The sequence below is a fragment of the Stomoxys calcitrans genome, chromosome 1 (genome assembly GCF_963082655.1).
Source record: "Stomoxys calcitrans chromosome 1, idStoCalc2.1, whole genome shotgun sequence".
Lineage (NCBI taxonomy): Eukaryota > Metazoa > Arthropoda > Insecta > Diptera > Muscidae > Stomoxys > Stomoxys calcitrans.
Window position 1 is genome coordinate 159,244,526 of NC_081552.1, and position 25,268 is coordinate 159,269,793.

Sequence of the window (25,268 nt, forward strand, 5' to 3'; positions counted from 1 at the left end):
GTTAGTATACTCCCATCCTATGGTGGAAAGTATAAAAATAATCCGATCTGAACCATATAAGACACGGAGGTCGAAAAGCCTAACATAAGTAACTGTATCAAATTTTTGTGAAATCGGATTAAAAATGCGCCTATTATGGGGCCAAAACTTTAAATCGAAATATCGGTCTATATGGCAGATATATCCAAATCTGGACCGATTTGGGCTAAGTTGCAGACAAATGTCGAAGAGCCTACACAACTCACTGCCCAAATTTCGCCGGCATCGTACAGTAAACGCGCCTTTTTTGGGCCCAAAACCTTAAATCGAGAGATCGGTCTATATGACAGCTATATCCAAATCTGGACCGATCTGGGCCAAATTAAAGATAGCAAATTGGCCCAGCAAAATCGGATAATAAATGTGGTATTATGGATCTGAGACCTTAAATCGGCGGATCGGTCTATATGGGGGCTATATCAAGATGTAGTCCGATATAGCCCATCTTCGAACTTATCCTGCTTATGAACAAAAAAAGAATCTGTGCAAGGGTTGAGTTCAATATCTTTATTTTTAAAGACTTTAGAGTGATTTCAACAGACAGATGGACGGACATGGATTTGAGATGTCACATGAAAAACCATGACGGAGAGAAATTTATACTAGGAAAGTACAAAGAAACAAAGGAAATAATTGAACAGTGGAAACGTCAGAGAAGGGAAACAAACCCGTAGTAATGTTCGGAAAAGAGTATCACCAGAAAATTAACCAACTACTTGCAGTTAGGACAACATATCGTCTAATAGATTTCGACCCTACAGACAAACTTCAAAGAGGGAATTGTAAAAATGTCTTAGAACTTTTGCAGAATACTAATACAACTAAATTAAAAAAAATCATTGTCCATAGTCCATAGTCCTCTACGACCCATATTTTCTTCAATGAACGTCCCCTGTTACCGCCTTTCAAAACACAATGGAAAAATGCTTGGGCATGATTTCGCAACAGTGCAATGTAAAAACTCCGTCGAGCTGAAGCTGCAACTTGAAGCTGTCACCCTAGATTAGCACACATTTTGACAATAAATTTCAATTATTTGCAAGCGTTGCACAGTGGAATTGGAAAAAATAAGTGGAAGTAAGTGTGCCATTTTGGAACGGATAGAGATATCTTTACATGGTTATAGCTGAGGTGCTATCCAGTTTATATGCAAAATTTCAGTACCCTAGAAGTTCCAGAGGCCCATTGTTGGGCCTTCAAAGTTGGTCACCTCGGCCCTACAAAATTTAATTCGGGCTTCCCAAAAATTTGCGCAACGATTTCATATCAAATTTAAGCAAATTTTAAATTCATTGACTTAGCCTGTTTTAAATAACCTACAGAACAACTCAATGAGTACTGTCCGATTCAAGTTAAAGCTCAATGATAAGGATCCTCCTTTCTATAAGCGAGTCCGAACGGCGTGCCGCAGTACTACACCTCTTTGGAGAGAAGTTTTTACATGGCATTGTACCTCACAAATATCGCCAGCATTAGGAGAGGATAGCCACCACTGAAATTTTATTTTCTGACGTTTTCGCCAGGATTCGAACTCAGCCGTTCATCGGCAGACATGCTAACCTCTGCGCTACGATGGCCTCCGGTACCAACCATTAGACTTTCATATTTTGAATTTTGGCTAATGGCAGCCACCACTGTGCTCCCGTCCCCTAGTGCTGGTCTAAGTATCGGATCAATGTTTCATGAGTAGAATTCTTCTACTCATGCACAACCTCGTTTAAGATGGTCTCCTTCACATCCCTACGCGGTTTGTATCTGAACAATTCGTTTGATGTCCTTTTCTTTATCATGGTATCATGAAAATAGGTCTTTAATGTCACATAGCAATATAATGTCACCCTTGCCTTCTTCCAGACTATCAGATTATACGCAAGTCCTATGTACGCTGTGAATATAGCTGTCATATGGGGCGGCAGGTATCCCGCGTCTTTCTGTAGTAACCCCGGAAATATTCCATCAAGTACGGTTAACTTAAATGGTTGGAAGCTCCTCAGGGCTTGCTTTACCATCAAGTCTTTAAAAGCTTATCATCCTTTGGTCAATATAATTTCTCCAAGATTCCGTTTCCTCCATGTCTCCCGTCGTATGCTGTTTGTTTGTTTGTATGTTTATGTGTTCCTTATAGACCCAGAAACGGCTGAACCGAATTTCTTGAAATTTTTACAGATAGTGCATAATGATCCCGTGGCGAAAATAGGATACTACATTTTTTGATATCTGAAGGGGGAGGGGGGCGGACCCTCCCCCTTACCCTAATTTTCAGAAACGCCAGATCTCGGGGATGGGTGGTGCGATTTAAGCGAAATTTTGTGTGCTCTCATATAGTACCTTAAAAATAAAAATTTGGTATCCAAATTTCGGATGGGGTACCTAGGGGGGCCGCCCCACCCTAAAACCTACCAAACATATATTTACACCAATCACGACAATATGGGACTTAAATGAAAGGTATTTAGGAAAAAAAAAATTTGTCGGACCAAGTGCAAGGGGTACCACCCCAAACCGCCAAAACACCCCTAAATCGGACATATTTATCGACCATGGCAATATGGGACTCAAATAAATGGTATTTGCGAGGAGAATAAGAATCTGATATCCAAATGTGGGACCACGTCTCTGGAGGTCCACCCTTTCCAAAAAACACCCCCCAAACAGGACTTATTTACTGACCATGGGAATATGGGGCTTAAATAAAAGGTATTTGAGTGTAGAATTAGAATCTGATATCCAAATATGGGACCAAGTGTTTGGGGGCCACCTCTCCCTAAAAACATCCCCTATAGGGGACAAATTTACGACCATAGCCATATGGGGCTCAAATGAAAGGTCTTTTGGAGTAAAGCACGAATTTGATATAAATTTTTTGGAAAAGTGTCTGTGGGGCCACCCCACCGCCACAACATCACCCAACCCTTAAATCGGACATATTTACCGATCATGGCAATATGGGACTCAAATGAAAGGTATTTGCGAGTAGAATACGAATCTGATATCCAAATGTGGGGCCACGTTTCTGGGGGCCCACCCCTTCCCCAAAACACCCCCCAAACAGGACTTATTTACTGACCATGGAAATATGGGACTTAAATAAAAGGTATTTGAGTGTAGAATTAGAATCTGATATCCAAATATGGGACCAAGTGTTTGGGGGGCCGCCTCTCCCTAAAAACACCCCCAAAGGGGACAAATTTACGACCATAGCCATATGGGGCTCAAATAAAAGGTCTTTGGGAGTAAAGCGCGAATCTGATATCAATTTTTTGGAAAAGTGTCTATGGGGCCACCCCACCTCCACAACATCACACAAATAGTAAGTATTTGCTGACTTTTGCAATATGAGGCTCAAATAAGAGGGTTTTTAGAGTGGAACACGAATCCGATATATATTTTCAAGGCCAACTCACTGAGTGGCCGCCCATCCCCCAAAACACCCCCTAGCCGGTCATGTTTGCCGACTATGGAAATATGGGGCTCAAATTAAAGGTATTTGGGAGTAGACCACGTATCTGATAGCAACATCAGGGACCAACTGTCTAGGGGACGTCCCACCACCATAACAACCCCCAAATAAGCCGTATTTGCTCACCAAGACAATTTGGGTCTTAAAGAGAGTGGAACTTAATATTCATAGTTTTTAGAGTCAATACCCCAAACCGGACATATTTGCTCACTTTTGCAATAAGGAGTTTAAACGAAATTAGAAAACGAATTTGATATTCAATTTTGAGGCCAATGGCAATATGGGGTTCAAATAAATGATATATAGATATATGAGAATAGAGCACGTTGCTGATATATTTTCCGCGCTTAGTGTTTGGGCGACCACCCCAATCCCCAAAACACCCCTAAATCGGCCATATTTACCGACCATGTCAATGTGGAGCTAAAATTAAAGGTATTGGGGGGTAGAGCACGAATTGATACCCACTTTCGGAACCAATTTTCTGGGGGTCAACTCTTTCCCAAAATACCCCACAAGCAGCAATTTTTTAGTGACCATCGCAAAATTGGGCTCAAATGAAGGTATTTGGGAGTAGAATACGAATTTGATATCCAAATTTAGGACCATGTATTAAGGGCATCACCCCTTACCCAAAACACCCCGCAAAGGGTAAACATTTTTGACCATGCCAATATGTGGTATTTAAGATCAGAAAACTAATTTGATAACCTATTTTGGGCCATGTGTTTGGGGGACGCCTCATCGTGTAAATTTCCCTTAACCAATGGCAGTATGGGGTTTAAAAAAATGGTTTTTGAAAGAAGAGCATGCTGAGATTTTGTCAAGGCCAAGTGCCTGGGGGACCACCTCACCCCCGAAAACACCACTAAATCAGACATCATGAGAATGCCGGGCTGAAATGAAGTATTTTAAGAATGGAGTACACCTTACAACCAAACTTAAATTCGTAGACCAATAAAGATCATATGGGATACGGACAAAGGCACTTATATTGTTAAATTGTTAGTCAAGCGACACACATAATCGTAGCATGGTATTTCACGAAAAGCTCATTAATTGTCGAAAATAAATATTCCAAGGAAACTTTTGTTCCATATAAAGTAAAAGAAGGCGCAGCGGAGCGGGCCCGGGTCAGCTAGTTTTATATACAATCGATGTAGGGAAAATAAAAAGCCATTTTTGACCTATTGGAAACGCTATTTGATTAGCTTCTGGACAACCAACATGTATTAAAACAAGTAAAAAGGCGTTAAGTTCGGCCGGGCCGAACTTTGGATACCCACCACCTCCGGGTATATATGTAAACCACCTTTCATCAAAATTCGGTGAAAATTGCATACCTTATACTCATATACCTCATACCGATCTGAACTATATACGACACGATGTCGAAAAGCCGACCATAAGTTACTGTGTCAAATTTCAGTGAAATCGGATTATAAATGCGCCTTTTATGGGGCCAAGACTTTAAATCGAGATATCGGTCTACATGGCAGCTATATCCAAATCTGGACCGATTTGGCCCAAGTTGCACAAACATGTCGAAAAGCCTAACACAAAGCACTGTCCCAAATTTCGGCGAAATCGGACAATAAATGCCTCTTTTATTGGCCCTAAACCTTAAATCGAGAGATCGGTCTATATGGCAGCTTTATGCAAATCTGGACCGATCTGGGCAAAAATGAAGAAGGACGTCGAAGAGCCTAACCAAACTCACTGTATTAAATTTCAGCGACATAGGACAATAAATGCGTCTTTTATCGCCCCAAAACCTAAAACCTTGATATCGGTCTATATGGCAGCTATATCCAAATCTGGACCGATCTGTGCGATATTGCAGAAGTATATCAAGGGGCTTAACTTAACTCACTGTTCCAAATTTCGGCGACATCAGACAATAAATGAGCATTTTATGGGCCCAAAAGCATAAATCAAGAAATCGGTCTATATGGCAGCTATATCTGAATCTGAACCGATCTGGACCAAATTGAAGAAATATATCAAAGGGCCTAACACAATTCACTGTCCCGAATTTCATCAAAATCGGATAATAAATGTGGCTTTTGTGGGCCTAAGACCCTTAACCGGAGGATCGGCCTATATGGCAGCTATATCCAAATCTGAACCGATCTGGGCGAATTTAACGAGGAAAGTTGAAGGGCCTAAGACAACTCACTGTCCCAAATTTCAGCAAAATCGGATAATAAATGTGGCTTTTATGGGTTTAAGACCCTAAATCGGAGGATCGGTCTATATGGCAGCTATATCCAAATCTAAACCGATCTGAGTCATATTGACTAAGGATGTCGAAGGGCCTAACACAACTCACTGCCCCAAATTTCAACAAAATTGGATAATAAATGTGGCTTTTATTTGCCTTAGACCCTAAATCGGCGGATCGGTCTATATGGGGGCTATATCAAGATATAGTCCGATATAGCCCATCTTCGAACTTAACCTGCTTATGGACAAAAAAAAGAATCTGTGCAAAGTTTCAGCTCAATATCTCTATTTTTGAAGACTGTAGCGTGATTTCAACAGACAGACGGACGGACATGTCTAGATCGTCTTAGATTTTTACGCTGATCAAGAACATATATACTTTATAGGGTCGGAAATGGATATTTCGATGTGTTGCAAACGGAATGACAAAATGAATATACCCCCATCCGTCGGTGGTGGGTATAAAAATGTGTCTAATGTGAATACCAAATCAAGAATGAACAAATTTTGGGCAAATATGATAAAACAAATTGCGTTAAATATTTTACGAATCTGCACACTACTTTATTTATCAATTCCAAGAAAAGTGTTGAACATAATATGAAAGTGTTGAACATTATGTTATTGCAAATGCAAATTTGCCCATAACCATTCCATTAAGAAACTGGGTCAAACATCTCACAAATCAATGAGTGCTGTCCGATTCAATTTTAAGCTCAATGATAAGGGACCTCCTTTTTATAGCCGAGTCCGAACGGCGTGCCGCAGAGCGACACTTTTTTGGGGAAAAGTTTTTACATGGCAAAGTACCTCACAAATCTCGCCAGAATAAGCAGGGGATAACCACCGCTGAAAATTTTTATAAGGGCTCTGCTAGGATTCGAACCCAGGCGTTCAGCATCATAGGCGGACATGCTAACCTCTGCGCTACGACGGTATGTTATTATATTTTATTGTAGCCGTTGGGTTGAGCGGATGTGTTTTTATTTCGCTCCTCAAAGAAAAACAAGTAAACAGGTTCGGCCGAGCCAAACTTTGAATACGCCACAATCTGGTGAAAATTGGCTATCTTACGCGCACAAATTCGGCACTAACATTGAGTGAGTCTAATAAATATAAGCCACTGTTGAATTTTGTATGTCAAATTTCAGCGAAAACGGATAAAACAAGTTTTTCAAATTTCAGTGAAATCAGATAAAATAAGAAATCGGGTAATAAATAAAGCTTTTATGCATTGCGGATCCTTTATCGGGAGATCAGTCTATATGACAGATATATCTAAATATAGTCCGATCTGAACCATATTTAGGTCGGGAGGCTTAAAATAACCCACTGTTGCAAATTTCAGCGGGTATGGTAGCTATATCTAAATAAAGTCCGACCTGAGCCATATTTGGGTGAGTTGTCAGGAAGCCTCAACCTACTCACTGTTTCAAATTTCAGCAAAATCGGATGAAAAATAAAGTTTTATGGGCATTAGACCCTTTATCGGAAAATAGGTCTATATAGCAGCTATATCCAAATATGGTCCGATTTGGCCCGTTCAAGAACTTAACCACAGACACACGGATAGTGTTAAATCGTCTTAGAATTTCGGACGATCCGAAATATATATACTTTGTAGGGTCGGAAATTGATGTTGCGAACGAAATGACTAAATGAATATACCCCTATCCTACAGTGGTAGGTATAAAAATATATAACTTAACCAGCGTGCATCAAAAACACGTATCTGTGTCAAATTTCAGATCAATATCTCAACTATTGAAGGCTCTAGAGCGATTACAACAGACGGACAGACACACGGACATTGTTAAATCGTCTTAGAATTTTACGACGATCCGAAATATATATACTTTGTAGGGTCGGAAATTAATGTTGCGAACGAAATGACTAAATGAATATACCCCTATCCTACAGTGGTAGGTATAACAAGTAAAAGCGTGCTAAGTTCGGCCGGGCCGAATCTTATATACCCTCCACCATGAATCGCATTTGTCGAGTTCTTTTCCCGGCATTTCTTCTTAGGCAAAAAAGGATATAAGAAAGATTTGCTCTGCTATTAGAGCGATATTAAGATATGGTCCGGTTTGGACCACAATTAAATTATATTTATGTTGGAGACCTGTGTAAAATGTCAGCCAATTCGAATAAGAATTGCGCCCTTTGTGGGCTCAAGAAGTAAAATAGAGAGATCGATTTATATGGGAGCTGTATCGAACTATTGACTGATTCAGACCATACTAAACACGTATGTTAACGGTCATGAGAGAATCCGTCGTATAAAATTTCAGGCAAATCGGATAATAATTGCGACCTCTAGAGGCTCAAGAAGTCAAGATCCCAGATCGGTTTATATGGCAGCTATATCAGGTTATGAACCGACTTGTACTTTATTTGACATATTTGTTGAAAGTAACAATAACAAGTAAAAGCGTGCTAAGTTCGGCCGGGCCGAATCTTATATACCCTCCACCATGGTTCGCATTTGTCGAGTTCTTTTCACGGCATCTCTTCTTAGGCAAAAAAGGATATAAGAAAAGATTTGCTTTGCTATTAGAGCGATATCAAGATATGGTCCGGTTTGGACCACAATTAAATTATATGTTGGAGACCTGTGTAAAATGTCAGTCAATTCGAATAAGAATTGCGCCCTTTGGGGGCTCAAGAAGTAAAATAGAGAGATCGATTTATATGGGAGCTGTATCGGGCTAGAGACCGATTCAGACCATAATAAACACGTATGTTAATGGTCATGAGAGAATCCGTCGTACAATTTTTCAGGCAAATCGTATAATAATTGCGACCTCAATAGGTCAAGATCCCAGATCGGTTTATATGACAGCTATATCAGGTTATGAACCGATTTAAACCATACTTGGCACAGTTGTTGGATATCATAACAAAACACGTCGGGCCAAAATTCATTCAAATCGGATAAGAATTGCGCACTCTAGAGGCTAAAGAAGTCAAGACCCAAGATCGGTTATATGGCAGCTATATCAGGTTATGAACCGATTTGAACCATTCTCGGCACAGATGTTGGATATCATAACAAAACACGTCGGGCCAATATTCATTCAAATCGGATAAGAATTGCGCCCTCCAGAGGCTCAAGAAGTCAAGACCCAAGATCGGTTTATATGGCAGCTATATCAGGTTATGAACCGATTTGAACCATACTTGGCACAGTTGTTGGATATTATAACAAAACACGTCGTGCCAAAATTCATTCAAATCGGATAAGAATTGCGCACTCTAGAGGCTCAAGAAGTCAAGACCCAAGATCGGTTTATATGACAGCTATATCAAAACATGGACCGATATGGCCCATTTACAATACCAACCGACCTACACTAATAAGAAGTATTTGTGCAAAATTTCAAGCTGCTAGCTTTACTCCTTCGGAAGTTAGCGTGCTTTCGACAGACAGACGGACGGACGAACAGACGGACGGACATGGCTAGATCGACATAAAATGTCACGACGATCAAGAATATATATACTTTATGGGGTCACAGACGAATATTTCGAGTAGTTACAAACAGAATGACGAAATTAGTATACCCCCCATCTTATAGTGGAGGGTATAAAAAATGTCTTGCGAAATTTCAGCCAAGTCGGATAGAAATTGAGCCCTCTAGAAGCTCAAGAAGTCAAGTCCCCAGATCTGTTTATATGACAGCTATATCAGGTTATGAACCGATTTGAACCATATTTGGCACAGTTGTTGGATATCAAAACAAAATACTACGTGCCAAAATTCGTTCAAATTGGATAAGAATTGCGCCCTGTAGAGGCTCAAGAAGTCAAGACCCAAGATCGGTTTATATGGCAGCTATATAAGGTTATGTGCGATTTGAACCATACTTGGCACAGTTGTTGGATATCGTAACGAAATACGTCGTGCAAAATTTAATTCCAATCGGATAAGAATTGCGCACTCCAGAGGCTCAAGAAGTCAAGACCCCAGATCGGTTTATATGGCAGCTATATCAGGTTATGAACCGATTTGAACCATACTTAGCACAGTTGTTGGATATCATAACAAAACACGTCGTGCAAAATTTCATTCCAATCGGATAAGAATTGCGTACTCTAGAGGCTGAAGAAGTCAAGACCCAAGATCTGTTTATATGGCAGCTATATCAGGTTATGAACCGATTTAAACCATACTTGGCACAATTGTTGGATATCATAACAAAACACGTCGTGCAAAATTTCATCCCAATCGGATAAGAATTGCGCACTCTAGAGGCTCAAGAAGTCAAGACCCAAGATCGGTTTATATGGCAGCTATATCAGGTTATGGACCGATTTGAACCATACTTGGCACAGTTGTTGGATATTATAACAAAACACGTCGTGCAAAATTTCATCCCAATCGGATAAGAATTGCGCACTCTAGAGGCTCAAGAAGTCAAGACCCATGATCGGTTTATATGGCAGCTATATCAAAACATGGACCGATATAGCCCATTTACAATACCAACCGACCTACACTAATAAGAAGTATTTGTGCAAAATTTCAAGCTGCTATCTTTACTCCTTCGGAAGTTAGCGTGCTTTCGACAGACAGACGGACGGACGGACGGACGGACGGACGGACAGACGGACGGACGGACGGACATGGCTAGATCGACATAAAATTTCACGACGATCAAGAATATATATACTTTATGGGGTCTCTGACGAATATTTCGAGTAGTTACAATCAGAATGACGAAATTAGTATACCCCCCATCTTATGGTGGAGGGTATAAAAATATATCCGTATGTCAGGATAAGTACTACCCATTACGAAAACATTTTAAAGCCTTTTGGAGCAGGCTAGGAATGGACACAAAAGACTTAATAGCTGCGGTGGCGTCAGACCGTAGCGTGTTGTCCTCCCCTCCTATAGATGTGGGTGCCTTGGCACCTGTAGTCGAGAGTAATGCTTCAAGCGCACAACTGAGGAAACTGAGGATAAACCAGAGGGATGCACAGTTCGTCCCCAGCCTTTAAGTAAAGATGATATTTCTGACTCGGATTCAGACAGCGACTGTGTCAATGAAACAGTCATCGCAGCCGAATGAGGGCATCGGGATAAGGGCAGAAGTGAGCGATGGCTTTGCTAAGCTCACAAGCAGACCGAAAAAGCGATCCGGTGCACAACGAAGGAGACAGAGGAGTATGTACCGGCAGCATAATCGGGCGAAAGTGCAGCATGCTAGAAGGGATACAACTGACATTCCAAGCACTTCTACGGAAGCTTGAAAAAGAATCAGATCTCCCGAAGAGCATAATACTGCTAAAATACTGAAGAAGTAACAGAGCTCCCCGATTTCAAGTACTCTGGGAAAACCAAGCCAGCCATCAATATCTGGGGTGGAAGCCACAGCCATCACGGAAGGGGAAGATGGTCGCTGAGAATGGTGAGCAGCCGCCCTTTTACGCCAGAGTGGTAAGGAAGCACAACAGAGATGAGCTGACTTATGCCGTCATCAATATCGGCTGTGCATCCGGTAGGATTCCACCAGATCATCGGTCCCAAGTGGAGGATCTGGTTAACGATCGGATTTTTAGAACATGTGTGGAACTCTGTAGAGGGTCCACCCACACAAATGATGAGCTGCGAATTTAGAGTGGACATCTTTACGCTGCGTTTTGCGTCGGCGGAATGTATTGATACCGTCAAACAGCTCATCAGTGGTATTCACGCTCCTTGGGAGTGCGCAAAGATCGACCTGGTGAGAAAGATGGATATCCCCCAGTTCACAAAGGCTACGGTCTTCATCAAGGGATGGGGCAGTAAATTTGCGACGGAACTCATGTTGGGATTCTCGGGCAAGCCAAACGAAGGTTTGGTCGCAGAGAAGTGGGAGGTCTTACACAGGGAGGAGAAGGAGGAAGGAACTCCCTTTGTGGTAAGCATTGATCAAGTCTCCGTGACAAGTTTGGCTAAGACTAAAGGCATGGCGCACTACGGGAGCAAAGCTGTCTTTTTCAAGATTGGGAAGACTAGGATAGGCAGACATTTTTATTGTGCGATATCATGCCGTGCAGTGGCATGTAACTCAATACCGCCCAACAAACAGGGGGCCGACAACGAGACAATATTGGAAAGACTAGAAGAAGCAAAGATCGTTTTCCCCAGAGTTGTCAATGTCGGATTCAACAGTGGATAGAATTGCACGGCAAGCGCCGAATCCGATGAGCTTTCTGAATAAACTCAGAAGCAGAAGAAGTCCAAGCATAGAAGAGATTGATGAAAATAGCAACAGTATTCCGACTGCACTGGTGGAGTCTTTCGAAGACAGTTGTCCTCTTCGAGAAAGGAAATCAGCCCAAGAAAGACCCTGGATGACCGGGGAGATTCGCAATATTGGGAAAGAGATCCGCAGACTTTTTAACAGAACACGTCGTAAAAAGCGGAAGTTTATTGGGATGTGTATTACACACGGCTCAAGGAATACAATAAGATTACTAGAGCGGCAAACGTGTCTTCTGGAAGCTTTTCTGCGAACAGGTCGATAGCGTTAATGACCCCGCCAAGATAAAGTTTCTCTCAAAAACCCATGTCCAAACTGAAACTTTACCATTGACATACAGATTAAGTGTGAGGCAGCCACGGCGGCTATGAGACTTAAGGCGATGGGAGAATGAATTGAGGATAGGAGCAGCGCATACCATCTCGGTATAATCAAGGCGACGACAGGAAACCTGGAAGGAAGGGAAGAGGTTTCCGATCGGATACTTAGGATGAATATGGAAGTCGAGTGCGAAGCACTGCTGCCATCGGCACAGTCTTGGATTGACGGAACCCTAGTATTGCCATCTGGAAGATCATGTTACACGGATGGATCAAAGCTAGAGCACAGAGTGGGCCTGGGGGTTTACATTGAGAACCCAGGGACAGAGATCTGTTTTAGACTGCCTGACAATAATACGGTCCTGCAAGCGGAGATCCGATCACGGAATGCGTGAAGTGGTGTGATGCTAACGTGAGGACGTCGAGTGTGAACGTCTTTACCGACAGTAAAATTGCCATAAGGGCTATAACAACCAGGACGGAAGGAAGCAAGAAGGAGGTCAGTATAGCTATTGGTATCATAACGCGACACATAGGACCACGAGCTCACTTATGTAAAATCGTTGCGGCAAGTGATAGCATGTATAGGGCATGCGGGGGAGATGATGAGACGTTGGAGCATTTCCTTTGTCATTGCCCGGCTTTCGCGTACAGATACCGGCACTTAAGAGGAGATACAATATTAGACATGAACCAACTTAGGGGAGTGGTATTGAAAACAATTACGGATTTTGTAAGTAGCACGGAATTCCTATCTTAAAATTTTCTTTTGAGTGCACAACAAGCCGAGTACTGGCTTAGGTGTATGTCCATAGTGGCATGGGACGGATAAATATCTGCACCCTCTTTTCAACCTCACCTAACCTAACCAACCTATTATATTTTAAAAAAACAAACAAACCTTTTTAAATCATTAAGAAAAAGGAGACAAACTTCTCAATATTCTTGATTTAGCTGCCGAAATCAAGCAAAATTTAAGCATAAATGTATATGTATATGGATACCGAACGCTATTTTTCTGACACGTCGCATTTGAAAGGAACGCTAGTAAATGATAAATCACCTCTTGATAATCTTTTCTGCAATACTCTTCGATCTTTTGTCTTGTAAAATAGTATGGACAAAAGTGGACATTTTCATAGTGTGTGGAGCCATAACTTATTCTGGTGCTTTTGAGTTTTTTTCTGACATCCAAGTTTTACGCGTCAGCATAAAAAGGGTTTCCAGATAGAAACTTTTTCAAACTCAAAAACATTTTCGGAGTCGTGGGGTTGAAATCTCAGCGTGAAAATGCTTCTTTGCATATGGCCTTAGGAGTCAAATTTTAGATTAAGCACCAAAATGTTGAGGTCCTGGAGTGACCACCATATTTTTATGCCACAGTCATTCCGTTTGCAACACATCGAAATATCCATTTCCGACCCTGCAAAGTATGTAAATGTGATTTTTTTAGAACTATAGGAAAGTTAAAAAAAACACGCACATAAAATTCAGAAGAATGCATGAAATCTTAATTGAATCGATAGTACGGTTCATATAATTTAATGTTTGAAGATTATTTCGTGGAATCTACTTAGTCCATACTCTTGGCATACTCTTTTCATCATTTCGGCCGGTCTCTCACAAATAAATGCTTTAATGAAGCGGGCTTGTCTGCATAGACATGAACTTTAGCATAGCCCCGCAAAAAATAGTGTAAAGGCGTTAAATCGCACGAGCTAGGCAGCCAAATGACTGGTCCCGAATGTAAAATAAAATGTTCACCGAACTCGCCTAAACCACACCACACTGTGACTTTTTTGGATGCATTGGTAGCTCTTGCAATGCTTCCGGCTGATCTTCACTCCAAAATCGACAATTCTGCTTATTTACGTACCCATTGAGTACCAAACAAGTTAAAAGACGTTAAGTTCGGCCGGGCCGATCTTTGGATACCCATCACCTCGGGTATATATGTAAACCACCTTTCATCAAAATCCGGTGAAAATTGCTTATCTTATGTCCCATAGCAGTTATATCGAAATATGTTCCGATTTGGACCAAATACTAATAAGTACAAGTCATTGTTCAATTATGTATAACAAAATATTGGTCTTTTTAGTAGCTATATCTAAAAATAAACCGATGTGAACCAAATACAACATGAATGTCGAAAAGCCTAACATAAGTTACTGTGTCAAATTTCGGTGAAATCGGACTATAAATGCTCCTTTTTTGGGGCCAAGACTTTAAATCGAGATATCGGTCTATATGGCAGCTATATGCAAATCTTGATCGATCTAGAACAATTTGCAGAAATATGTGGAGGGGCTTATCTTAACCCTCTGTCCCAAATTTCGGCAACATCGGACAATAAATGCGCTTTTTATGGCCCCAAAACCTAAAACCGAGACATCGGTCTATATGGCAGCTATATCCAAATCAAGACCGATCTGTGCCATATTGCATAAGACCGATCTTTCGATTTATGGTTTTAGGCCTATAAAATGCACATTTATTGTCCGATTTCGCTGAATTTGAGAATTGTCGGTACAGATTTGCATAAAGCTGCCATATAGACCGTCCTTTCGACTTATGGTCTTGTGCCAATAAAAGTCGCATTTATTGTCCGATTTCGCTGAAATTTGGTATAGCGAGTTGTGTAAGCCTCACCGATATCCGTGTTCAATTCGGCCCAAATCAGTCAAAATTTGGATATTGTTGGCATATATACCGATGTATCGAATTAAGGTTTTAGGCCTTTAAAAGGTGAACTTATTAACAGATTTCGCTGAAATTAGGCACTATGGGTTGCATTAGAGCCTTCGACATTCGTAACGAGTATGATTAAGATCCTACTATATTTCGATATAACTGTGATATAGACCGACCTCTCAATTTAGGGTCTTGGGCCAGTAACAGACGTATGTCTTGTCCGATTTCGTTGAAATTTGATAGGGAGTTGTGTTATGCTCCTCGACATCCTTGTTGAAGGCAGTCCAGATCGATTCAGATATGGATATAGCTGATATATATACCGATGGAAATCGGAATAAATTTTGCATTCTATACCGTTTATGATTATATATATATGAATATATATGAATATATATATATATATATATATATATATATATATATATATATATATATATATATATATATATATATATATATATATATATATATATATATATATATATATATATATATATATATATATATATATATATATATATATATATCCGAGGTGGTGTGTATCCAATGTCTTTTTACTAGTTTTGTCCTTAATTATATAAAAGGAAACAAATTCTCAATATCTTATTTTGATTGGATGAAAATTTCTGCCTGTAGTTTGTACACAAATTAACATGGACCGACGGACAGACTGATAGTCGGACATAGCTAAACCGAATCAGAAAGTGATTCTGAGTCGATCGATTGACTTATCAATGGCACTTTCTCTCTTCCTTCTGGGTGCCACAAACAAATGCATTATGTTCCAATACCCTGTACCATAGTGGTGCTGTAGTCCAAATCGGATGAATACATGTATGAAAGCTATATGCAAATCTAAAGCGATTTCTTTCAATAAAGTGATTCTGAGTCGTTCGGGTGTTACAAACAAAGGCAATTAATTATAATACCCTGTGCCACAGTAGTTGTGTAGGGTATAATGAATGAAATGAATGGTGGATACTAAAGGTTCGTACCCGTTCTAATTTGTTTATAATTAAATAGTATGATACAAACCATTTCATCTAAGTTTTCTGAGTGTGTACAAGCAGAGATTAAAGTCCTTATGTCGTTAATACGGTCACTTGTGTTTCTCACATAAATTCAGAAATGTTTTGAACAATTCATTTTTAATATTGAAAATGAAAGTGATTTTTTTTTCCTTTCTCTTATCTTTTAGAGTGTACCCATTGTTTGATGATGCACGGTAAAAGTTTTGTGCATCTTTAGCAATATTGATAAATTCAACGAACTTTTCTCATTGAACATCGTTTGAAAGTATTCGAGGTTTCCACTTGACCAGCAATTCAAGAAAACTTCAACAGTAGCACCTAAAGTTTCACAGCCCCAAATCAGCGCAACACAACTTAACCAATGAAAAGTTACCAGCAGCTACGATTGCTTTGGAAACAAATTAAGAACTTTAACATTTGCCTCTGCAGAACTCGCAGAAAGAGACGGGAGCGCAATGACTTTACAGAGTGTCGCTGATTCTATCTACTGTCTCAACAGCAACATGGGGTCCAAAGCTATCGTTCACTATCGATATCGCAGGAGGGCAGGACAAAGTAATAGAGGCCATGGCAACAATACCCTCCAAATGAGCAGCGCAACTTTGACACTTGTATGGCCTCTACGTTTGAATGGCATTGTCACAGGAGTAATTTTCAGATTTAGAAAACAATTGAGCCTGGTGATGCACAACATTTGCAGACGGCAGCTTTCCGCCATAACAACAGTATTGCTTCTCTACATGAGTACGGTGGATGGGATTTATACAACTCTGATTCCGGCAACAGGGGCCATACCGGAAGAAGAAAATATTGTAAACAATGAAACTTTACCAAGCTTAGTCGTTTGTCTGCCTACCAATTCGACGAACTGCATCAAATATGTCAACTCGACGAGAAATGGTTTGATTGCGTTAAACGAAAGGTATGTACAATTCAATTGCACCAAAAGGCAATCCATAAGAATGAAATTGGCTAGAAATGCCACATTTCAATACGACGCGCACAAATAAAATGTTGTCTGATCGAATGAGCTAATTTGCTATATTTCCGTTTCCAACGACCTACATCAATAAGAAGTATCTGTGCAAAATGTTAAGCTGGTAGTTTCATTCAATTTCTAAATATGGACAGACGGACATGGCGAGATCAACTAAGAATGTCAAAACTAAGCGCAAAAAATATTTCACTTACCATAAACAAAGTTTTCGAGAAATAAACTTCTTTTTTTGCGCAAAAAGGTCGAAACTTTGGTTGGAATAAAATTTGCTGTGCTTTATTTTAGTACTACATTTGCCAACCTGTCAAAACAATACGAGGTAAAATTGTAAATATTTGTAAAATTTATAACTACAACGTTCAAAACATGGGTGGGCATATCAGTCAAATAAAATGTATTATGATTTGTGCACACAACTGCATCTATAAATGGCTTTTTTATACCCTCCACCATGGTATGGGGGTATACTAAATTCGTCATTCTGTTTCTAACACCTCGAAATATGCGTCATTTTAAGTCGATCTAGCCATGTCCGTCCGTCTGTCAAAAGCACCCTAACTTTCGAAGGAGTAAAGCTAGCCGCTTGAAATTTTGCACAAAAACTTCTTATTAGTGTAGGTCGGTTGGGATTGTAAATGGGCCAAATCGGTCCATGTTTTTATATAGCTGCCATATAAACAGATCTTGGGTCTTGATTCCTTGAGCCTCTAGAGGGCGCAATTCTCATCCGATTTGACTGAAATTTTGCACGCGGTGTTTTGGCATCATTTCCAACAACTGTGCTAAGTATGATATAAATCGGTTCATAACCTGATATAGCTGCCTTGACTTCATGAGCCTTTAGAGGGCGCAATTCTCATCCGATTTGGCAGAAATTTTGTACAACGGCTTCTCCCGTGACGTTCAATAAACGTATCCAATATGGTCTGAATCAATCTATAGCTCGATACTGCTCCCATATAAACCTATCTCCCGATTTTGCTTCTTGGGCCCCTACAAGGCGCAATTCTTATCCGAATGGAATGAAATATTACACAATGACTTCTACAAAGTTCAGCATTCAATTAATGTATGGTCCGAATCCGACCATAACTTAAGATAGCTCCATTAGCATGACAGGTCTTATTCATTATTCTTACTTTGCCTAAAAAGAGATACCGCGCAAAGAGCTCGACAAATGCGACTCTAGTGGAGGGTATATAAGATTCGGCACTACCGAACTTAGCAAGCTCTTACTTGTTTTCTTTTACCCATCACAATAGAGGTATTTTTGCAAGTGGCCAAACTTTTTAGTGAAAAACATAACATGGCAATGCTGACAATATGACAACTGAGCTTTATCCATAAAAAAAAATTAAAATTTAGTCTCTTTTTAAATTACACTCTCTGCCAAATAGAAAAGACACAAGATTGTCTTTTGCTGTGAACGAAAAACTTTTGGCTTAAAAGAAGTTTTGAATTTTGGCGTAAAAAATCATCCTTTACCACAGACGAAGTTCATAAATGTTTGACCATAACCGAAGTGAATTCAACATCAAAATGTGGCAAATTCACGATTAACGGAGAATATTGCACAGTTACTTCCCCAATAAAACAGGTTTATTTGTCGCAAAGATATTGCAAACATTTTATTTTTTTACCTATAGCTGCCATATACGCCAATCTGTCCATTAAATAAATGCCTTAGATCAGTTACAGCCGCATTTATTGCTCCACTTTCGCTGATATTTAAAAAATCGAGGAGCCGATGGTCCATATTGCGCCCTATTTAAATATAAAGGGTGACTTTTTAAGAGCAATAGGAAAAATCGATAGTGCGGTCCATATAGTTTAATATTTCAAAATTATTTCATGCAAATGTTGACCGTGACTGCGCCTTAAATGGTCCATCCGCTTAGTCCCATTTTGGCATACTCTTTCCAACATTTCTGCCAATATCTTAAAAATAAATATTTCAATGTTGTCTTTCAATGCGTCAATTGTGTGAATAGACATGAGCCTTAACATAGTCCCCCAAAAAATAGTCAAAAGGCGTTAAATCGCATGATCTGGGCGGCCAATTGACCGGTCCCGAACGTGAAATAAAATGTTCACCGAACTCGACTCTCAATAAGTCCATTGTTACTCGTAGTGTGTGGCATGTGGCACCGTCTTGTTGAAACCACATGTCATGCAAATCAAGCTCTTGCATTTTTGGCAAATAAAAAGTTGGGTATCATCTCACGGTAGTGCTCACCATTCCCAGCTACGTTACGATTCGCATCATATTTGAGGAAGTACGGTCCAATGATGCCACCAGCCCATAAACCGCACCAAACTGTGACTTTTTTAGATGCATTGGTAGCTCTTGCAATGCTTTGGCTAATCTTCACTCCAAAATCGATAATTCTGTTTATTTACGTACCCATTGAGCCAAAAATGAGCTTAGTCGGTCAATGGAAGGAGCACGCGATGAACTTTGTTAACAGAGCACACATGTTGATAATAAAATTCAATAATTTGCAAGCGTTGTTCGTTTGTAAGGCGATTCTTGGTTAAATTATAGACCAAACTGAAATGTTTGAAACCAGTGTTGCCAAAAAGATAATAGCTAAAAATTTACCCTACGGATGCCTTTTAAGTGAAATTTGACCAAGATATGTTAACTTAAACGGGTGCTATATGAACTTCAAAAAAGGCAATTTTTTATAAAAAAAATTGGAAAACCCGAATTCGAGTTCAAAAAATCAAAATCCCAGATCCCTTTAGTGGGTACATGTTTTTTGTATTCCATATGTCCCCTAAACCCATGCAAAAAAATGTTTACACCTTGCAATATTTGTAGCCTCCACAGCAAATTTACTAAAAAAATGTCGATTTCGAAACCATCTTTTTCCAAAAGGGGCCTTTAAGAGATTTTTATTAAAAAACTCAGGCAGAATTAAATTTTTTTTTTATTATTTTAAAGACATTTTTATCCGCAAAATTCAAAAAGAATTACTAAAATACATCTATTCATTTTTAGTCAATCTAGCCATGTTCTTTCGTCTGTCCGTCCGTCTGTCCTAAACCTAGCCGCTTGAAATTTTGCACAAATACTTCCTATTATTATAGGTCGGTTGGAATTGTAAATGGGTCATATCGGTCCATATTTTGATATAGCTGCTATATAAACCGATCTTGGATCTTGACTTCTTGAGACACTACAGGGCGCAATTCTGACGTTTTCCTTATGATTTCCAACAACTGTGCTATGTATGGTTTAAATCGCTCCATATTTTGATATAGCTGCCATACAAATCGATCTTGAATCTTGACTTCTTGAGCCACTACAGAGTGCAATTCTTATCCGATTTGGCTAAAACAGCTGTGCTAAGTAAGTCGGTTCATAATCTGATATAGCTGTCATATAAACCGATCTTGGATCTTGACTTCTTGAGCCAATAGAGCGCTCAATTCTCATCCGATTTGGCTGAAATTTTGCATGAGGTGTTTTGTTATGACTTCCAATAACTATGCTAAGTATGGCGTAAATCGATATAAAACCTGATACAGTTGCCATATAAACCGATCTGGGATCTTGACTTCTTGAACCTCTAGAGGGCACAATCCCCGATTTGGCTGAATTTTTATACAACATTACACAATGACTTCTACAATGTTCAGCATTCATTTATGGTCCGAATCGGACTATAACTTCATATAGCTCCAATAGCATAACAGTTCTTATTCAATATTCTATGTTTGTCTAAAAAGAGATACCGCGCATAGAACTCGACAAATGCGATCAATGGTGGAGGGTATATAAGATTCGACCCGGCCGAACTTAGCACGCTTTTACTTGTTTTCGATTTTCTCCCACTGTACGGCAGCCTTGCCGATCGACACAATCCGGTATGTACAACCGGCTTCCATGGGATGGGTTCCCGCGACATAGGCAGACATGCTAATTTTAAATGGAAGATCCTGTGGGTCTATAAAAATTTTGTATCCGTTATGATACTTTTATGACATGTTTTTTTTTGGAAATAAGATAACAAATGTAATGAACAAATTAAATAATATGAAGCTTTGAAGGACCTATTGCCCCGAAAGACTATTTAAAAAAATCACTTTAGGGTGTAGCGCCACACACCGAGCCAGTATATGGTCTAATATTTCTTTTAATTTTTGTTAACGATATTTTCAGCCTTTACCCCGCACTCAAAACCTTTCGGGGTGACTATGACTATAACCTAATCGAACGCATCAGTCCGTTTTGGCTTAAATTTCAACCACCCAGTAATAGCTTCTACAACACCATGGCAGCTCTTTACATGATAATATTTTGCATTGGAAGCAGTGGCAATGGCTTGGTCATCTACATGTTTCTAAGGTAAGGAGGACGACGATTCGAAAAAATTGATGTCATGTTTACTTGCTCCTGTTGCAGATGTAAATCATTGAGGACATCACCGTATTTGTTAGTTCTAAATCTGGCTATAAGCGATTTCATAATTGTCGTTAAAAGTCCTTTTGCCGTATTCAACAATTATATGCGAGGACCTGTTTTAGGCGATTTGGGTAAGTACTATGTGTGATGTTACTCCCATCATTGCAATTTGTGCTGCGGTCAGTTTCAGTTACCAATTATACCTTAATCTGTCGCCATAAAAATTTAAATATGTACTTAACAAATATTTCTAAAGAGGGAGCAGCAATGAATGTTCTTAAAGAAAGTTTTGCTACTGTGCACGTTTTATTCGATTTAACTGAAATTTTGAAATAGAGAGTTTTATAAGACCCATCTATAAACATTCCAAACACGGTTGATCGCCTTTGAATTCTAAGACGATATAGCCGTGTCCATCCGTCTGTCTGTAGAAACCATGCTGCAGTCTTTAAATATGAAAATATTGGTCTGAAACTTAGCTTAGATCGGTTTTGAAGAAATTTTGGAAAGGCTTTCAGATGGGTATAACAACATTTCATACCAAAAAATACCAAAATATATGACGCTTGTCTTCGGGATAAACAGGGCACAGTTGACGCTTCAATAACAAATTTCATACGAATAACAAGTACCTTGCTTACGTATAATCAACTGGTTTCCTTAGAAAGTACTTCATCCAATTTCGGACTTTGTGTCGGCACGGGTTATCGATATCGTTTTCACTACTGATTGGAATCAAAAGAAAGCAAGTAAGGAACGGCAAAAGTTGGACTGTGCGGACTATGTAATACCCATCACCTACCCTAAAAGTGTAATTTGGGCTTGTAAATAATTCTCCGTGCAAGACAGAAGTAGTTCTTTTAAGCGGGAGATACAAGTTGCCTACTGTGGCACCTGACTCCTTGCGAGAAGAATGTCCATTTGCAGAAAACGCAAATACCTCAGTGTTTTGCTGGACAGGAAATTGAAATTCAAATCCAACATTTTGGAAAGGACAAGAAAGGCAACTCTAGCCTATGCACCTGCAAGAAAGTCATTGGCAAAAGTTGGGGGTTAAGACGGCGTGTCATGCATTGGGTATATACTGCAGTTGTCAGACCTATAATGCCATATGGTGTTGTGGTGTGGTGGACGGCGCTTCAAAAGTTCACGTACTGTTCAATACTCAACCGGATTCGAGGGATGGCTCCTTTGTTCATCACAGGCGCACTAAGGACGAGCCGATCTATTGCACTGAATTTAATGCTACATCTTATGCCTCAGGACATTGTGGCTACCTAAATTGCATCGACCACTGGCGTGAGGTTAAGGGAGCTTTCTCTTTGGTCATGTGCTACGGACACTGTGTTATCCTTGAAACAATATCCAATGTTCCAGGTAGTGTGGACATGAGCCGCTTTTTGATAAAAAGTACTGTACCAATATTCCTGATAAAACCGATTGGAATTAAGATATCCCTAGTAACAGAAGTGACAAAGACTTCTAATGTACTTTAAGGATATGGAGTGTACTTTAAGGATATAGAACTGGTCATATCAAAATGGTTACCCTACCACTGGAGTGTGTATCAAGAGGAGATCCTTGCAATTAGGAAGTGGTGGAATGGCTAAGATATAATGTCATTACGACGATTGGCATACATATCTTCTTAGACAGCCAGGCAGCCATTAAATCCCCGGAAAACGTATTTCTGAACATAAAACCGCCCTCGACTGTCGCAGATCATCCAACGAGATTGCTGCACAGTTCAAAATTCACCTGTTCTGGGTACCGGACCACAGAGATATCCCAGAGAATTGCATAGTGGGCGAACTTGCAAGACTAGGGAAACTGGAATCTTTGGGTATGCCTCTAGCGACATCTAAGCAAAGTTTTCAGGAACAGGCCCAAAGAACAACGAATGATAGATGGTCACAAAGAGGCATAAAGACATAAAGAGGTCTACCGGTTTGCTATGACTGGCTAAAACATGCCTGTGTCCCGCACTAGCAGGGACGTGTCTGTGTCCCGCACTGGCAGTCAGAAGCAGTTCAACTTTAGGTTCTCATTTCTTTGAGAACCTATCTGATTTAGCGGATGTGAACATTCGCATGTTGTAGGGCTTTTTAAAGCGATCTGGATGATTCAACGGTAGGAACCAGAAGGCATCTTCCTTCTTCTGTTCCTGTGGTATGACAATGTACAATGCAAACGTCTAAGTGAGTCTAATGGCAGACTGCCACTTAAACCTAACCTAACAACCTAGGGACCCGTCCCAAGGCCAATACCGCCCAAAACCAAAGTGGACAAATCGGTACAATATGGAACTCAAATAAAAGATATTCGGGAGTGGAGTACGAATATGTTGTCAACAATTGTATCCAAGTACCTAAGGCGCCACCCAAAACCGCATCAAAACTATCGCCCAAAATCAGAAGTTGACCGATCGGGACCATATGGGACTTCAATGAAAGGTATTTAGGAGTAGAGTCCGAATATGATTATCGAATGTTAAACATTGGATGTAATTACCAAGGGGCCGCCCCAAAACCAAATCCGTCCCATGGGGGCATATTACACCATCATGACAATATGGTACTCAAGCAAAAGGTTTTCGGAAGTAGATTACGAATATGGTATTAAAAGTTAGGTTCAAGTAATAGAAGGTTGCCTAACCCTCAAAACACCTTCCTAAATATGAAAATATGTCAATCGTGGCTATATGGGCTATATTTAGTAGTAAGACACTTATTTTTCGAGTGGCTAGTATTGCATAAAAAGAAAAATATCCATTCGTTGTAAAACTCTTAATATAATACCATTTTCGCTTTGCATTTCATCATCATACGATTCCAAACCCAAATAAGAACAAATATTAATAAAGTTTAGAGATGGACGATGGGTAAATACCCAAAAGGTATTTACCTGGTAAATTGGGTAAACACACGGGTATTTACCCATTAATACCCAAAAGCTGCAATAAAATCGGATTTTAGTTATATATAGCAGCTATATAGACCGATCTAGAGGCAATAAATTTGTCATGTTTCATCCGATTTCGATGAGTTCACAGTGAGTTCTGGTAGACCCCCATCCATTTCTGTGAAGTGCGGTTCTGATCGGACTGTATTTGGATATAGCTGACCTTAGACCGACCACTCGATCTCCCGATATAGGGTATTTAGGCCATAAAAGATCCATTTATTACCCAAATTCGTTGAAATTTGGCACAGTGTGTTCTGGTCGACCCCTACCTATTCCTGTCAAATGTGGTATAGATCGGACCATTTTGGATATAGCTGCCATACATACCGATCTCCCGATATTGTGTAATGAGTCTATATGAGGAGTGTTTTTCATCTTATTTCGATAAAACTTTCACAGCGATTCCGGTACCCTCTAAACCTTTTTGTGGAATATCGTCCAGATCGGACCATATTTGGATATACCTGCCATATTGATCGATCTCACGAAATAGAGTATTGAGCCCATAAAACGAACATTTTTCATCCGATTTTGATGAAATTATAAATGTTTTTATACCCAAGATATCTGCAAAATTATAAATATCCAAAAAAAAGGTATTTATTAGGTATTTACCCGATAAATACTCAAGCGTTGGGTACTTACCCGGTAGAAACCCACCTCTAATAATACAGTAATATAATTTTGTAATTTTAAACGTTTCTTCTTAAACACTTAAAAACATTTGACTTATTTCTGCTACAATGCATGGCACGAATTTATTACGATTTATATTCGCAAACTTCGGTGGAAATCGGAACTTGGAATATTTATTTTCGACAATTAAAGATCTTTTAGTAAAATACCATGCTACAAAAATAGTATATCGC

General features: G+C 39.7%; 1 protein-coding gene across 5 annotated transcripts in view; it reads left to right on the forward strand.

Annotated features, from left to right (window-relative positions):
* LOC106092023 (opsin-2) overlaps positions 1-25,268 on the forward strand; it is a 122,364-nt gene that overhangs the window by 91,948 nt on the left and 5,148 nt on the right. For 3 of the 5 annotated variants that reach the window (XM_059360610.1, XM_059360612.1, XM_059360611.1), the window contains 3 exons: positions 16,195-16,949; positions 21,193-21,378; positions 21,436-21,566. In XM_059360610.1, coding sequence (XP_059216593.1) covers positions 16,483-16,949; positions 21,193-21,378; positions 21,436-21,566 — 784 coding nt within the window. In that variant the 5' untranslated portion in view covers positions 16,195-16,482. Of the gene's footprint in view, positions 1-15,875; positions 15,984-16,194; positions 16,950-21,192; positions 21,379-21,435; positions 21,567-25,268 lie in introns of those variants that run through there. The other 2 variants (XM_013258762.2, XM_059360613.1) reach the window with 2 other exon arrangements.